A 17,485-nucleotide genomic window follows, 5' to 3' on the forward strand; every position below is an offset into this window, starting at 1 on the left:
CTTTTCTCATTTGTTTTGTTTTTTTTGTTTTTTTTGTTTTTTTTTTGGTTTTTCTCCGGTACCGGGAACCGAACTCACGACCTTGCGCTTGCCAGGCAGGCGCTTTGCCGCTGAGCTAAATCCCCAGCCCTTTTCTCATTTGTTTTAACTTTGCCCTTCTTTTGTTTCTCTCTCCCCTCTGTCTTGTTCCCCTTCCCATTTGAACATTTTCTTCCTACTTCACAATATCTATTATATACATTTTGGTCCTTATTTACACTTTCAGCTTCTTTCACGCTAGAGAAACAATGCAGTATTTACATATGCATGTTCGATTTACTTCACGTGAGTATGGATTCAAGGTGCATCCATTTACCTAGAAATGTCTTGAGTTTATCATTCTTTAGGACAGAGTAGTATTCCATTGTATAAAAATACCATATCGCTTTATCCATTCACCAGTTGATGGGAACTCGGGCTATTACAAACTGCGTCACTATAAACATGGGTATGTACATATTGCTGTGGTATGATGCTTTTAATTCTTTTGGGAAGATACCCAGAAGAGGAATAGCTGGATCGAATGGAATCTCTAGTCCTGGTTTTTTTTAGGAATCTCTGCACGGATTTCTACAGTGGTTGTGTATCAGAAAATGCCCCCACCCTCCACTGGCCAGTATGCTTCAGTTTCTTAGTTGCCCAGGTGATAGTTCCTGTGCCAGTTCTGGTAGCTTCCGGTCTCTCAGAAACAACGGGCCACTGTGGTGCATAGCTGGTCACTATGATGAACATTGTATAAACCAATCTCCAATTGACAGGCCAGGCTGCCTCTGTACTTCCTGCTTGCTTATCCCACGTAAACCTTAGACCACCAGAGATTAGAGTCTGACACCGTGGGAATGATCCCAATCAGGGCCCATTGCTGTGAATAAATCTGCCTCCAAATCCTCGGTGTTGCATCTGGCGCACTGGCTGGGAAGACTGACTGGCTGACACCGGTCATGGCCTCATGGGCACAGCAAGGACCTCTCCAGGTCCTGACAGGAAGGCACGCCCTCAAGATTTCTCAAGTCCCCTCTGAGGTCTGGAGGATTCCTGGCTCCCCACTCACGTGGCTCACATCGGACCCCAAAAGAAGGAGGATGTAATCTGTCTGTCTGCCTGCCTGATTCCAGTAAGACCCCCAGGGACCCCAGTTAGTCAGGCTGTCAGTCCTGCTGTTCGGGGGACCTTGATGGAGCTGGGACAGAGCAACCTTGGAGAAAAGGTGCGGATGGCTTGGCCAGATCTGTAGTTAGAGCCTCCCAGGAAATAGTGGGAGAGTCCTTGACCCCTTGTTGATCCTGCACATGGTGATTAACAGTCCCCCGAACACACAGTGTAAACAGTCAGACTGCTAAAATACATCTCTCCTGCCTACTTCTTCATCTGAGAAGTATGCATTTATCTCAGACATCCATTTTTGATTGGGTCTTTAAATCTGGAGGTCTGATTTCTTTTAGTTCTTTACATGTTCTTGATAGTAATCCTTTGTTTGAGGAACAGCTGGCAAACTTTTTTTCCATACTGTGGGTTGTCTCTTCACTCTTGCTGTGCAAAAGCTTTTTAGTAAGATGATATCCCAGTTGTTGATTCTTTGTGATAGTTCCTGTGTGATCAGGGTTTTGTTCATAACGTCTTTGCCTAAACCGATGTCTTCAAGAGTTCTACCTATTCTATCCTCCAGCAGATTTAATGTTTCTGTTATAATACTTAGATCTTTGATCCATTTTGACTTTAATTTAGTGCATGGTGAAAGATTTAGGTCCAATATTAATCTTCAGCATATGCAAAGCCAATTTTTCAAGCACCATTTATTAAAGAGGCTATCTTCCTTCCAGTGAATGTGTTTGGCACCCTTGTCGAAGATAAGGTAGATAAGTATATCTGGAGATCTTCCAATCTGTTCCATTGATCCTTGGATCTGTTTTGCCATTATCATGCTGTTTTTATCACAGTAGCTTTGTAGTGTAATTTCAAGTTTGGGATTGTGATGCCCCTGCCTTACCTTTGTTGCCCAGAACTGCCTTTGCTATTCTAAACCTCTTCTGGTCCTGAACAAATTTTAGGATTATTTTCTCTAATTCTGTGAGACATGATGTTGGAATTTTGATTGGAACTGCATTAAATCTGTATAACAGTTTTGGAAGTATGGCCATTTTCACTATGTTGTTTCTTCCTACCCAAGAGCAAGGGATCTCTTTACATTTTCTGATAACCATACCTCCTTTTTCAACCTCCTTTTTCAGAGTACTGTATTGATTTGTAGGTTTTGAACTCAGCATGTATGAGTCCTCTAACACTGTTTTTCTTCTTCAATACTGTTTTGCCTCTTCAGGACCCACTGCAGTTCCACGTGAATTTGAGGACCAGCTTTCTCATTTACATAAAGAACGAGGTAGTGGGGTTTTAATAGGAGGTTCAGTAACCACAGATCACTTTGGGGCTTATTGCCATCCTAAGATATTGTCTTTCAATCCATGAACATGGGATTTTTTCCATTTTAGTAGATCTTCTTTAATTTTTTCAGCAGCATTTTGTGACTTTCAGCATCCATGTCTTTTTACCTCTTTGGTGACATTTATCCCTAGATATTTTATTCTTTTCAGTATTACTGTAAATCCCATATTAAATGACGTTTAACTGCATGCATTGGAATATTATTCAGCCTATAAAAAAGGAAGGAAATTCTGATATTTGCAGAATTTCAAAATTCCATGGGTGAACCTTGACCTTATAGCAAGTGAAATAATTCCGTCATAAAGGACAAGTCCTGTGTGATTCCACTTGAGCAGGTCCCTAGAGCAGTCAAACCTACACAGACAGACAGCAGTGTGGTGGGAGGGGAGGATGGGCAGTCAGTGTTTAATGCAGATAGTTTCAGTTTAGTATGGAGCTGGATGGCGGTGATGGTTGTACACTGTCTGAATGTTTTGTTGTTTTTTTTTTGTTGTTTTTTTTTGTCTTTTTGAGACAAGGTCTTGCTATGCAGTTCAGGCTGGCCTTGAGCTCACTCTGTAGCCCAGGCTGATCTCAAACTTGCAATGATCCTCCTGCCTCAGCCTCCCAAGTGCTGGGATTACAGGCGTGTGCCACCAAGCCCGGCTCTAACTGTTCTTAATGACACTGAATGGTGCGCTTAGAAGGGGTTAAAATGGTAAATCATATTTTGCATATTTCATCACAATAATGAAAGAATATTACTTAGCTTTTAATTTATGTAAGTTTATCTGTCGCATTAAGAAATTTTGTAAATCTGTAAAGTAAATACATAGTACGGGGTAACAACTTTTTGTATTAACACACTGGAGATGTTTTACATGACATTTGAGGTTTTTCTCTAAAATTGCTCCACTGGCTAGCCCAGAGGTGGTAAATGTATGGCACGCATGCCACAGCAGGCTATTTGTATCACTGAAAGCTCTACAAGTTTCGCCATAACTGGGCTAGAGTATAACTTTTAAATCAGTCCCTTAATTCTGGCTTTCACCTCTCTCAAACTTTTTTGGTTACTAGTAAGTATCTAGGAATAATCTTTGTAAATATACATTTATGGGGGCTGGGGATTTAGCTCAGCGGCAAAGCGCCTGCCTGGCAAGCGTAAGGTCGTGAGTTCAGTTCCCAGTACCGGAGAAAAACAAAAAAATAAAATAAAATAAAATAAATATACATTTATGCCCTTTGAGACCACTGTAGAGAAATTCTGCAGCAGGCCCCGTGCTACCAGACTCCAGGCCCCGGTGCACACAGGCAGGTAAAGGGGGTGGGTAGCATCACTGTCCTTGGTGGGGAGACGCACATGTAATACAAACCCCACTGACACAGGGGTCTGGACAGGCAAAGCTAGAGAAACAGGAAGCAGTAGTGTCCCTAGGGCACGCGTGTGTGATGGCGGGGATGATGCAGAAGTGGAAAGGGTGCGGTGCGTCTGTGGGTGAGGACGGTGCAGTCAGGGAGACGTGGATCTGTCCCGTGCGGCCTGTGCTCAGGCATGGACAGCGAGGAGAGGTGACAAGCTGTGCACAGGGGGACACCAGGAACAGCGTGTGCCAGGGTTGTCTGATGCCCTGTTATTTCAAAACCAATGCTGCCTAGGCACAGCCTGGGGCACCCTGGGGCCACACTTGGCTGGGAGGACAGCAGGCAGAGCCAGAGCGTCAGTGCAGCTTCCATGGACACGAAGGCCCAGGACAGAAGTCGGAGCTGCAGACGCTGAGGAAGACGGCCTCCGACGCCGGGCCACAGTGTGAGGGGTGAGACGAATGCGGGATACTGCACCTCCAGGCACCTTCAAGGCGCTGTCAGAAAGAGGAGCAGGACCCCACCTCCCAAGGCCGCACCAGTCCCCCAGGTGCAGGGCCCCTGAAGACTCCCAGGCCCCGTCCTGCTGACAAGACAGGTTCTGCTCCAAAGAGCTCTGCTCTTCTCTTTTCAAACAAAGAGACGAGGTAAGGACCAAAAAGGCTCATCGAGGCCATCAAAATGAGTCTGGCCACACCGAGGCCTTTTCCTGGGGTGAAAACCAGAGTGGAGTCACAAGGCCATAGAAGGGGCTCTGCAGGCCAGGGCAGGGCTTCGCCTGCACCCCAGCACCCAGCACTCTCAGCCACTTCATGCTGACCACTGGGACACTGGTCCTCCAGCTCAGCATCCTCAGGCGAAGGGAAATTCCCAAATGCTACTGATTAATAAGGGGATTTAAAGTGACCCCCGTGGCCCCTCCATGGGCCAGGACCTGGCCTGCCGGGTTTGCCGACTTGAGGAAGGAACAAAACTCTGAGGAAAGAGGGAGAGGAGGAGGAGGGTAGCCAGGGCACAGAGACATTAGAAGATTCCAGAAAAGCACTGAGAGTTAAACAGTGCCAAGAGGACGTCCCGGAGATGTCCCAGAAGGGACCCGAGGAGGACACGAAGAGCCAGATGGCCTGACCAGGGCGCTGGATGCTCTCCAGCTCTACCTGTCCCTTTGCAGGGGGAGGCTCCTCCATCCTGTGCAGACGGAACACAGCGCTGTGCTGCCCCACTACCCCCACCCACATGCGCCCCCCACACGCCCCGCTCCCACGGAGGGGCTGCTTGGCCAGCACCTGCGTGTGCCTGTGCCCTGGGCCTCCTCTCCTGGCCTAGCGTGCACCACACACTTCCTGGCCACATCCCAGCTGTGCACACCTCCTGTGGGTGTCTGTCCTTGGACTCCCCACCCCACTCCACCAGCTCTGTACCTACAAGCCAGCTGCCCACAGAGCCACTTTCCTGGCCATGAGGCCAGAGGTCCTGCTCAAGTCTCCTCCTCAGTGACACTGCCTGGCAGCAGGGAAGTGGGTCCCTGTCCGGAGTCAGGAGTAAGCAGCAGGGAACAAGCCCAAGACACCTAGGCTCTACCTTGGAAATGCTCCGCAGGTGCCTCAGCGCTTCTAGCCTCAGGTACGAAGGCCCCAGTCCAGGGGCTGCCTTGTCTCTGGCCCCCACAGCCAATAAAGGCTGCCAGTGAGCTCCTGCTCTCCCTAGATCTGGTGTCCTTTGCCAGCAGGAAGACTCCTCGCCAGGGAGCCCCGCAGCAAGCACCCCCAGCCCACCTGGCGGTCACCTCTCCACCAGCCCAAGAAAGGGTCAAACCTACCAGAGGCACCTTGTCCTCCTGTCACTGCAGAGCCCCTGCATGTCACTCTACCCTGGAGGCAACCCCAAATGGCCTTGTGTGGAGGGCAGCGTCTGTGACCAGTGAGCTGCTGTCCCTTGCACCTGTCCCATGGCAGGTGACAAGGGTCCAGCCACCTTGCTCCCTCCCACACAAAGTTAAGTAGGAGGTGCTGTGGATTCTCAGCTTCCTATCTGCTGGGGAGGCCCAGTGGCCCATCTGGTGACTGCTCCAGAAAGCTGAGGGGCAGGGCATGTTATGGCTTCTTGCTCACAGGTGAGGCTCTGGGGAGGTGACTGCATCATGGGTGTGATGTTGGGAGGTGAAGCCTGGTGGGAAGGGGAGGGTCACTGCGGGTGTGGCCTGCAAGGTACACATGCCTCGTCCTCTCTGCTGCTTCCTGCCCTGCCATGGACTGTTTCTCCTCTGTGCCGCCCCTCCACCATGCCTCCCCACCTGGGAGCCAGCTGACTATGGGCTGAGAGCTCTACAAAGTGTGGCCTAAGGAAAACCTCTCCTCCCTTCACTTGTGGGTGCCAGGTATTGTGTCTCGATGATGAGGAAGTAACTATGACAGGCGTGAGGACGGCCACCGACAGGCAGGAGGGGCACTTACCACACGATGGCCAGCCGGGGGATGGTGAACATGAGCGCTGGCTCGTAGTCGTCGATCATGTCCTGGGTGAGGTACCCGCAGTCCAGGGCCCTGGCCAGGGAGAGGGAGTGAGTGGCGCGTCCAGGGCTGACCCAAGTGAGGGCAGGAGAACAGTGCACCGACCCTTGCCTGTGCCTGCTGTACCCCTCACCACGCAGAAGCTAATGCTGGAGAGGCCGCCCTGTTTGGATGGCCCTGCAAGAGGTGGTTAAGTGCAGTCTCCACCTGTCCTCCACCTGCTCCACCTCAGCCCCAGGAAAGGAGCGGAAGTGTGGGGAGCAGGTGAGGTGTGCAGGGACAGCGGTAACGTTCCACGAAGACTGCTAGGCAGCAGCTTCGCCCAACCAGGAGACTGGAGCACTCTAGCACCAAGAATACACAGGACAAAATATTCAGGAAGCGCACACTTCCTGAGGAACCGGGTTGCTGCCCCCTCCCTGCACAGCCGCGGCTTCTCCACACCACTGAGCAGGTGCAGCTGCCAGCGACTGTGAGATCGAGAGTACTTCCTGTCACATCATTTTCTGGCAACTGGAAATCTCTCTCAAAGAACCAGGAGTGAATAATCTGTCTTTTAAAAATAACAAACTTGGGGCTGGGAAGATAGCTCAGGAGTGCAGCGGCTGTCTGGCAATCGCAAGGTCCTGAGTTCGATTGCCGGTACTGCTCCCCCAAAAGAACCAAACTTGTGATGGGATACTGGTCAATTTCAAAACTTACTAACAGCACAGCAAACTGGAGAAACACAACTGAAGACTTGGCCCACACACACACTCAGAAAACCTGACTTTGATCACACTGATGAGTCACCCCCAAAAGTAGGCTCAGCAGGCCCGAAGCCCTGCATGGTCCCCATTGTGGGCTGTAACGGTGAGGAGCCAGGAGGTGAGCAGGTGGGGCGAGGGTGGGTGCCAGCGTGTGGGCAAATCCCGCCAGGCTTCCTTCTCATCACACAAGTCCCCAGCACTATCCCTCGGGGCCAGAGAAAAGGTGGGACAGACGGGATCAACAGGGAGACTTTGCCCTCTGCCCCCTGCACAGAGAAAATGGTGGGGAGGCCAGCAGCCCGGGCCCCTCCGACAAGGCCCAAGCCAGGGCAGCCCCTGCCGGTCCTCACCTCTCCACGGTCTCGCAGAACAGCACGATGACCTCCTGCTGCACGTAGTACTCCCTGGGGGACTTCACGGGCACCATGGCCGAGACGTAGCTGCAGACACAGCAAGGTGGATCAGGCCCGGAGCCCCCTGGGCCTCCCCAAAGGAGCCCGTAGACCCGAGCTTCGTCAGCGCCACAGACGCAGCTGTTGGCTCTGCAGTGCTCTTTCAAAGCAATGCTCCTGCGGGGCAGGTCCAGCACTGCCTCAGACCCCACAGCCCTGCCCACCCCAAGCCATCCCTGCCGCTGAGCAGCGGCCCCTCCCTGGCCCCAGCAGGACGGGTGAGCAAGTAGACAGGGTGCAAGGGTGTGCGTGTGAGCAGACAGCCCCGTGCGCCCTGTCATGCAGAGTCAGGCCACGCTGAGCTCCGCCCGGGAGCGAGCTCCGGCTGGGCGCAGGGACTTGGGGCGTCTGCTGAGCACTGGGAGCCTGGGACAGCTGCCCGGCTGTTCCCAGAGGAGAACGTGTTCCTTCCTTCTAACCACCAACTCCGACCCTTGCTTGCCACGAAAGCCTAGTCAGAAACTCCAAAGAAGGGAAGAAAGGAAAGCCCAACAGTTGGCACCCCCATCTCCTGGACCACTCGGAGGGCCTGCTGGAGTCCGCAGAGCACAGCTCACTGCCACCCTGCCCTGCCTCACCCGTGGCGAGCTGTGCACAAAGCACTGGGGCCCCTCCGGGTCCGACCCGAGGCCGCGACACCACAGCCCTCTGGGCTGCAGCCCAGCTCTGCCTGCATCCCTCCCTGCAGGCCCCGCACCCCACGCGCAGCCCCCAGGGCTCCCGGCACCGGCAACGGCAACGAGCCCCCGCAGGCTGCTCCCTGCTGGGCCCCTCGTGGTTTTTCCCCATTTTGTTCGTTTGTTGGTTGGGTTTGGGTTTTTCCGGGTTTTTTCAGCACTGAGGATTAAACTCACGCCCCTTGCACTGAGCTGCATCCCCACCCCACCCTACTTTTGAGACAAGGTCTGGCTAAGTCACTAAATTGGCTGGGTTGGGCTCAAACTGGGGATACTCCTACCTCAGCCTCCCAGAGTGCTGGGATTACAGGTGTGCCTCGAATGGTGGAATTTGTTAGCTGGAAATATGAGGGACCACCCCCGACCCCCGAGAACCAGTTTACGGGCCTAGTGAAAAGGCCGCGTCTCCCATAGCTCGGCACCTGCCAGGGCTATCAGGGTCACCTGAGCTCGAACTCGGCAAACAGGACGTCAAAGTGCCTCAGCGCCTCCCGCATCTTCTCTGTGTAGGTGCTGAGGTCACGCAGCGCCTGGTCGCGGAGGGCACCCCGCACGTCCTCCAGGCTGCGGGTCAGCTCCTTGGCCAGCGGCCGCATGGCCATGCTCTCCAGCTCCCGGTTCATGATGATGGAGCCGGCGGCCAGGCACTGTGGGCAGAGGACGCGCTGAGCAGAGCCCAGGTTCTCAGGAGGCCCCGTCCCCAGCACTCCCCAGGCCTCAGTGGTCCCTGCTCCTGGTCCCCTCCAAGGTTCCTCAAGTCCAGAGCAAACAAGGCAGCAACGACAACGGGCCTTCCTGTGACCAACATGGTCCCCATCTGGACCCCGAGCAGGCCGGGAAGGCAGGGCTCTGTGCAGGGGGGCCGGGATGTGACCCCTGTGCCTCCCAGGCCTGCCCGAGGGTTGACTGTCGCCAGCAGGGACACGGCATGCTGCCCAGGCTCCCCGAGCATGTGCCCCTGGCTGGGAGGCCACAGGCACAGTGCGTCGGTGCACTCGGGGCTCAGGGACACCTGACGGTCTTTACATCCACACTCGGGGCCTGAGAGCCACCCGTTCCCAACAGGTTGGGGGCCCCTCTGCACCCACAAAACTCCACATCTGCCAGACTCCAGGGTTTCACCAGCTGCTCTCAGGCTGTGGAGCGCAGAGGCTCCCAGAGCCCCTTTGAGGTACGGGCTCCTGTCCCCAGGCTGGGTGGTTGCCAGCCCATCCCTATCGAGTCAGGACAAGAAGCGATATCCTAAGTGGCCGAGCAGGAGAGTGCTGATTCCCCAGAGCAGCGGGGAGCTGTGGGCACCATGCCCGGAGACTGCACCCCGCATACACACACCCGGCCCAGCAAAGGCAGCATCTGCCTCCTCTGGCACCACTCACAGCAGCCCTCTGCCCAGGGCCCGTTAGCGAGCCGGGCACCCAGGTGGGAGGAGGACGCCTCAGCAGCAGGTTCAGAGGAGCGAGGTAGGCAGTGGGGTGGGCAGAACTGGGCTGGGGCGGGCAGATCCAGGGAGGTGTGGAGAGGAGGCCAGGGAGGATGAGGAGGCCCAGAGCTGATGGGCACAGTCAGAGCCCTAAGGTCAGAACTGCATGGCCAAGGGGAAGACAGGGAGGGTCACAGGAAATCACTAGGCTGGGGAGACACTGGTCCTGCCATCAGGCAGCGGCACCTCCTCTTGGTACCTCAGTTTCCTCTTTGGGAGATGAAGACAAAACTCTGACCAGCTTCTGGGAGATGCGGCAAGAGTAAGGCCTAGCAGAGCCCACATACTATTGCCATTGCCATAAGTGAGGGAGGGAAACTGCCTGCCTGTGTGTGTGTGTGTGTGTGTGTGTGTGTGTGTGTACTAGGAATGGAACCTATGGCCTCGAACCTGCTAGGCAAGTGCTCTATCACTGAGCTCCATCCCTGGTCCTTTTTTTAAATTTAATTTTTATTTTTTACATTTAAATTTAATTTTTATTAATTCAAGTTCAAGCTGGGCTTGAACTTTTGACCCTCCTGCCTCAGCCTCCTGAGTAGCTGGGATGATAGGGATACACCACCACACCCAGCTAGAACTCCTATCCTCAACACTGGTGTTACTGCTACTAAGAACCATGTGTGGTCCTCAATGTCCGGGGCCCTAAGAACCTCCTAAGCATCTATGGGAAGCTTCACTCACACCAGCAGCCTCGGGGCACAGGTTCCTGCTTCCCCAGCCCACCTAGGGGCACTGTGTCCTCACAGGCTCAGACTATGCCATATAAGCTACCTCAGCACCGAACCACAGCTGGCCAGCCAGGTTGTCGTGCCGGATCTCCTCGGGGAACTTGACGCAGAAGTCCCGGGGGGCACGGTCCTGAGGGATGCACTCGTCCATGATCTGGTTGATGATGTTTAACACGTTGTCCTGAAAGAGAACGGAGACCAGTGTTCATCACTGCCCAGCTGGCGGCTGTCAAGTCCCGCGGGAAATGTGCACAGCAGGATCGAGGCACACAGCCGTGCGCGCTGTATGACCTCAGGAAAGATGCGCACACACCAGGGCGTCCACAATGGAGGAGGCTCCAAGGCTCCTTGCTCGGGAGCGTGACCCCAGTGTGTTCTCTAGGACACAGGGCTGCCACAGCGTTCTGAGTTCATGCATGTGTTGACTCTGGGAGACTTCCCAGGCCCGAGGCAGGAGTCCCCTGGCCTTGGTTACTCAGGTGGCAGCCCCGCCACCCACCCCCACCAGGGAGGCCCTGACTCTAGCCCCAGGTGCAGCCTGGGCCAGGACCACCCACTTCTCCCACTGCTGCAGCCCCGTCTGCAAAATGGAAACCCCTGTCTGGGGCTGTCCGGAGGACGGAGTGAGCTAAAATTTGCAAAACGCTCCGCTGCCCGAGCCTCCGCACACAGTGAGGCTGTTTCAAAGACCCTTCAAAGTTATTTTACTTTCTGCTGCTCCAAACGCAAAGCACAGCAGCAGCCCAAATCCATCCCCCCTTTCCTTTAAAATTGTCCTACTCTTTAAACATCGACCTTTGATTCCACAGGATGCTAAGAACGTTGCACACTTCGTGACTTTAACTTTTTGGAATATAAAATCATTAATGTACACTCGTCCTAGGAAGTCGGGAAATGACGGGAAAGCATGGCGGCAGAGAAGGTGTCCGTAGTGCAAACATCCACCGGCTGGGCCTACTTCCTTCCCGTTCACGTTCCGGTCCCCCGCTGGCCTGCTCCTGGCTGCAGCTGGAACTTCGCGAGCACCTGACTTTGTATTGTGCTGCTGTCAACGCGGATAGTCATCGCAGCTCTGTCCCAGCCCAGCTCTCACTGGAGGCCCGCAGGCCGCCCAGCCTCTGCTTGGGACACTTCTGGGCTCCTACTTCACGGGAATAATGCGGCCACCTCCGGAGAGTGCACAGCTCCAAGTTGGGGGTCACTTCCTCAGGACCCCTGATATCTAGCAATGGAACTGGAAAGTCTCCAGGCTCTGATCAGGTGCTGCCACGCCACTCCCGAGAAAGATGGCACTAATTGGTTCCCTCGCCCTCTGTGATTCTGAGTCTCAATGGCGCTCTGAATTTGCGCACGTGGTGACTCTGGGAGCCGTCCCGGGCTCAACATCCCCCGCTTCTGCCCTCAGACCTGAGTTTCATGCTTCTTGGGAAAGAGATAGAAGTCGCCATGAGTGGGGAGACACAACCTTTCTAGGGCAAGAAGTCTGGGCACTAATGCTGCAGGGAAGGCTGCAGCCTCAGGAAATAATGTTAATGAAGCCTCGACAACACAAACATTAAAATAAGACCCAGCCAGCAAGAAGCCGTGCTACTGTCATTTGTTTCTAAAAGGTTCCTGGGTAGAAAGGCCCTTTTCTCACCATTCAATAAACTCAAGAGTAAATAATGACAATAATAGCAATAGTGCATAATAAACTCCAATCAGTATTTAGAGTCAGGGATCAGCCAGGCACACCCATAATCTCAGCTACTCAGGAGGCTGAGGCAGGAGCATCACAGTTAAAGGAGCTGGAGTGCAACTCAGTGGTAGAGCGCTTGCCTAGCAGGTTCAAGGTCCTCTGTCCCACCCCCAGCACTGCAAGGAAAGGGCAAAGCATGGGGGGTCAGCGTGGTGGCCTGGCATGCCAGAGTTGTGTAGCTTCTGGGGCAGAGCTGGACACCTTGCGCACCCTGCCTGTCCACCCAGCCCCAGCTGCCTGGGCAGGGTCTTGTTCTACACACAGGTAAGTCCCCAGTGCCTGGCACAGCGTCTCATGCAGAGTGTGAGTCAATAAACATTGCCAGGACTTCCGGAAAGACACCCAGGCAAGTCCTGGAGCACCCAGCACACTGCAGAGGGGAACTTCTGGTTGGCACGGGGAGCTGGCACTCAGTGGGCCCAGGCAGTGAGGTTCCGGAGGACAGGGGGCCACAGGAGAGAAGCCCGGGGACCAGGAGTCCCGCTGGAGAGCCAGCAGAGGGAGACGGTGTGGACGACTCCTTGTCCTCGGCTCTCTCATGGACTCCCAGGGACAAGGAAGATGTGTCTGGACCTGGCTGTAACCTCTCAGAGCAGCACGCTGCACGTCTCCAGGGACATCCCTCCGTGCCTGACCTCAGCAGGGGCAGCAGCTCTCAGCCAGCCACTCTCAAATTCACTTGAAATAGCGCTTTGTCATCAGCCCAGCGCCCATAAGCACCAGCTCCCGTGAACAGAAATAAAGGGTCAACAGTTGTCCCTTGAGACCATGCTGTCCTTCCCTCCACAGGACCTTGGGGGGTGGCCTCCTCCCTCCGAGGGCAGGGCCGGGGCAGGAGCTATTTCTAAGGTGAGGTCCTGGGAGCAGGGAGGCCAGGCCTGGAGTGGCCCAGGGCACTGGGGGCGGAGCCCCTTGCACAGCGGCGTCTCTTTAAGCAGGCCAAGTAGAGGAACTGGACCGTGCTGGAGCAAAATCCAGGCTCCCGCGTGCCACTTACAGGAGGCACAGAGGGTGCAACCCTGAAGACCACAGGGGCTCCCTATTGGGTGAACACACGTCAGTGTCCCCTCCCAAGACAAAGGATCCAGTAAGTCCTTGTGGGACAGGCATGGTGGGCACCAGCTGTGTTTGTATGGCCTATAATCTCAGCACTCAGGAGGCTGAGGCAGAAGGATTTCAAATTCAAGGCCAGCCTGGACTATATTGCAAGTTCAAGGGTAGCCTGGACTGCACAGGCAGACCCTGTCTCAAAAACAAACAAACAAAAAGACTTCATGGGCAAAACACACTGGAAAGGGTCCCAATCTTTGTGAGGACCTTGCCTGCTGATCACTTGACAAAACCCTGCACCATCCCTCCGCGTTCCTGGAGACGCCCCTGAGCGTCTGGCGCATGGGAAGAAAACGATGTCAGCGGAGATATTTTTAGCAGCGGCTTGCAGGGCTTCTGTTTATTATGCAGCAGTAGCTCTGGCACCGTTTGTCAGCCTGGAGCGTGGTCACGTCACCCCACCAGCGCTACACACACTGCCCAGCACCTGTCCTTCCTGCCAGCTCTCCTCACTGCCTCCCAGCTCCGGGTCCCCCAGGCGACCCATGCTGTCTGCCACCTGTACCCAGCTCCCTACCCATCTTGCTCCCCTGGCTGCCCACCTCCTTGGTCTGTGTCCCCAGAACCGCCATGGCTGGCCCTGAGAAGGTCCCTGCAGGGTGTGAGTAGGTGATACAGCCTGGGGGTCACCAGGGCTGGGCCGCTCCATCCCACACTCCCCGCTCACCTGGCAGGAGCGGAACTGGCTGACGAGAAGCGTGCAGCGCTGGGGGTCCTTCCGCCCGTCCAGGCTGTCCAGCTCCGCGGCCACTTGGTTCAGCTCCTCATCGGCATAGTAGAACTGGGCCAGCAGCTGCGGGTCGGACCTCTGGGGAGACAGACACTGGGCGTGTGAGTGAGAGTGACCGGGAGGGACACAGGGTCACTGCCCGGCCAAGTTCCCAGCCCAGAACCTCCTGCCCTGAGCAGCGGCCAGCTCTGCCTGCAGATTCCCACATGCAGAAGTATCTCAGAACACAACCAGGGCAGAGCTACAGGCCACCAAGGCTGGGGCACCTCTCAGACTTGGCTCCATCCCAACCCCGGGGTCCTCATCCAACACAGACGAGGGGCCCTGTGAGGAGCAGGGCCAGGGGCTGCAGGATGATGAAATAGCTCTTAGCAAAGATTTTATTCCCAGATCTGAACAGAAATGATAAAGATGACCAACAAAGGAAGTGGCCTGGGGCAAGACAATACATTCTCCACCGAAACGCAGAAGCAGACATGCCCAGCAGCTTGCCCACCCTGCTCGCTGGAAACCTCTCAGCCCTTCCGGTGCAGCCCCAGTGCAGGCAGTGCCTCTGTTCGGGGCTCCCCTCACTCTAGACTCAGACAGGCTCAGGTCTGGGTCTGGCTACCCCACACTGAGCAAAATCCAGGCTCCTAGCCCTCAACTGGGCCTGCTGGCCTCAGCCCCTCGCTCCACCTGGAGTCCATGCAGGTCCCCCGGCACCAGGTACCAACAGCCTGTCGCCTGGACCTGAGACTCCAGGAGCAAGGGAAGCACAGGGAAAAGGTCACAGGTGTCAGGAGGCGTTCTTTCTGTATAACCATCCAGAGGAAGGACGCAGGAGGGGGACCTGCACCCAACCACACCCTGGCACAGATTTCACACTGGTTCTACGCGCTCGTGTTGCCCCGTGTGCACATGCACCACACAAAGCAACCCCTCCGCTCACTGCCCTACCGAGGAAGGCTAGTGCATGCTGCATTTGGCACCGCAGTCATAAACTTCTTCAAAGTCATGTAACTTCCTCGAATCGCTGTTCGTTTCTGTCCCAGCCGCGCCTCCCCTGCTCTCTGGCCCACGCCCTCCCTCCGCACGGCCTTGTCCCAGGGAAGCTTCTCCTAGGCTGCAGGGCACACAGGGGCATGAGCTTTCCCAGGACTTTCCAGGAGGCTGGGGAGACACCTGGCCATCCAGCAGCTCCCCTGCGTACCCAGGACACGGCTCCCCCTCCTGCGTGCTGGCCGATTCAGCAGATGCTGGAGGCGGGTTTGAGAGGGCACCGATACCATCCCACCTCCTGTGGCGCGGCGCCTTCTCTCCACAGCTGGGCCGATGTCCTGGGCTCCTGCCAAGTCCAGGATGAGCCTCAGCTCCCCCCACCCTGTGGCCGCTCTGCGATGAAGCAGGACCCACACTGCTTCAGTGTGTGGAAGGCGGGAGGCGCTCGGCTCCGGCCTTTCCCGGGTACAAGCCCAGGAGGGCGCACCGTCCGCAGCAACGAGGAAGGAGGCCCTGCCCTCTGCTTCTGACACAGCCCCCAAATCCCAGCCCAGCTTTGTGGCACCCCCGCTCACCCGGTTGGGTTCCGGTTCCTCCATTTCCTGTCCAGGGAAGAAGGGAGCCTGAGATAGCACCCGGTTACCAGTGGGCAGAGCCACCACTTCCCGCCCCTTCTCAGCTAGCACCAAGCTCGCAGCAGGCCCAGCGCACCTGTGCAGGACACCATGTTCACGGTGAGGCCCCTGGGGCCTGCACCAGCTCACCAGGGCCCGGCATCTGGGGGCCTGGGAGCGCAGGGACGATAAGCCCAGTCCCACACCTGACGCCTCGCTACGGCTGAGTGCACCTCAGAAAAGAGCCAAAGCCCAAATCCCACTGCAGCTAGGAAGACAAACGAGCCCCACCCTGCATGTCGCCCAGCCTTGACGCTGCCTCGCGGACAGGATGCCAAGTGGCCCGATAACCACGCCAGGCGCTGAACATAGAGGATACTGAACCTCCAGGAAGCAAAACCCCTGCTGCAGAGAGAGGGCACGACGAGCAGGCTGCCCCACCTGCGCACACAAAGGACGGCTTGAGGTCCTCCCTTCTGTGCCCAAAGACCTCCCCACGTGCACACAGAGCCCGGAGTAAAATACAACTCCGGGTCGGCTGGGGCCCTCCCTCCAGTCCGCAGAGGAGCAAGCGCAGCAACCATGACGGTGCACACAACACGGTGACAGCCACGGTGCTCACTGGGGGACAGCCACGCCGTCCCACACTTCCCACTTGTCACCCACCCCATGTGGATGAAGGAAGGGGCTGAGCCGACCCACACTCGCTCCTGTGTGCCCTGGATGGGCTGACAGACAACTACTGCATGGGTGCACAAGTGTGTGAGTAGGTGAGCATGCACAGCGTGTGCACATGCGTGTACATGCTTGCTATGTGCGAATGTGTGCGCTAAGCCCACATGTACCGTGTGAGTATGCCTGCGTGTGTACGAGCCCAGTGTGCATGTGTGTGCACATGGTGCGCAGACTGGGGCAAGGCCAGGTGGAGCTGGCTGGGTTCCTAATGGTGTCGCCCAGCCCCAGACTTAAGGCCACCCCCGTCCTCTAGCTCACAGCCTGCAGTGCTGCTCGCTTCACAACTGGGCCCTCGTGGGATGGCCACACAGCCCGGTGACAACAGGGAGTGAACAGAGGAAAGCTGTGCCGCTCAGGCCACAGCAGAGAGCGCCACGACTGGATGATGAGGACAAGAAGCCTCACTGTGCTGGTTACTGTTAACTGTGTCAACTAACTGTGGCTTGGGTCGCACCCGGGGAGTAGTAAAGCGCACTTCGGGTGTGTCTGTGTGGGTCATGAGCTCCACCCATGGGGGATGTATCTGTTCCCTCACCACCCCCTCCCCCGTGCTGTTTTCAGCCGCCATGAGCTAAGCATCTTTACCCCGCCGCACCCTTCCGCCATGATGCTGCTGTCTTGGGGCCAGCTGACGGTGGAGACTCCTCGGAAACCAGGAGCCAAGTAAACCCTTCCTCCCTTAAGTCGTGGGTGTCAGGTACTGCGTCTCCGCAACAGAAAGGCTAAAGAACACGCTCCTGGGTCCTCAGCGCCCATGAGGGGAGCATTATCACAGCAGAGGAAGGCCCAACACCTGCTGGCACCATGCTAACGCCCCTAGTGACTGCTGCACCGCTAGCATCCTTAACTCCTTGCTGGCTCTCACTTACTTTCCAGAGGCCGAGGCTGCGTGGCTCTTCCATTCATGCTCACTCTAGGTGGGGCCGGCTGCTGTCATGACCACCTGCCAGCAGGACGGTCCTCATCAGCACTACAGCAGCAGCCCATGTCTCACCCCATCCCCACAGGGCAGGTGCCACCAGGACGGGCTTCCCCAGGGAAAATGCTAGGAAGGAGCCCTGTCAACAAAAGAGGATGCAGGAGCCCTGTGGGGCAGCTGTGCTAGCGCCCCACAGGCACAGCTGGCCAGTTATCGGGATGGGTCTCAAGGGACCCTCTGGCT

General features: G+C 55.9%; 1 protein-coding gene across 1 annotated transcript in view; it reads right to left on the reverse strand.

The window, feature by feature from the left end:
* The window catches only part of Zfyve28 (zinc finger, FYVE domain containing 28), a gene marked incomplete at its 5' end in the record, with an annotated part of 84,797 nt that overhangs the window by 23,820 nt on the left and 43,492 nt on the right, over window positions 1-17,485 (reverse strand). Inside the window, 5 exon segments of the mRNA XM_005408727.2 lie at window positions 6,273-6,362; window positions 7,429-7,518; window positions 8,652-8,854; window positions 10,459-10,596; window positions 13,931-14,071. Coding sequence (XP_005408784.1) covers window positions 6,273-6,362; window positions 7,429-7,518; window positions 8,652-8,854; window positions 10,459-10,596; window positions 13,931-14,071 — 662 coding nt within the window.

This window comes from Chinchilla lanigera, unplaced genomic scaffold, assembly GCF_000276665.1.
Source record: "Chinchilla lanigera isolate Chin_1 unplaced genomic scaffold, ChiLan1.0 scaffold00113, whole genome shotgun sequence".
Taxonomy (NCBI): Eukaryota; Metazoa; Chordata; class Mammalia; order Rodentia; family Chinchillidae; genus Chinchilla; species Chinchilla lanigera.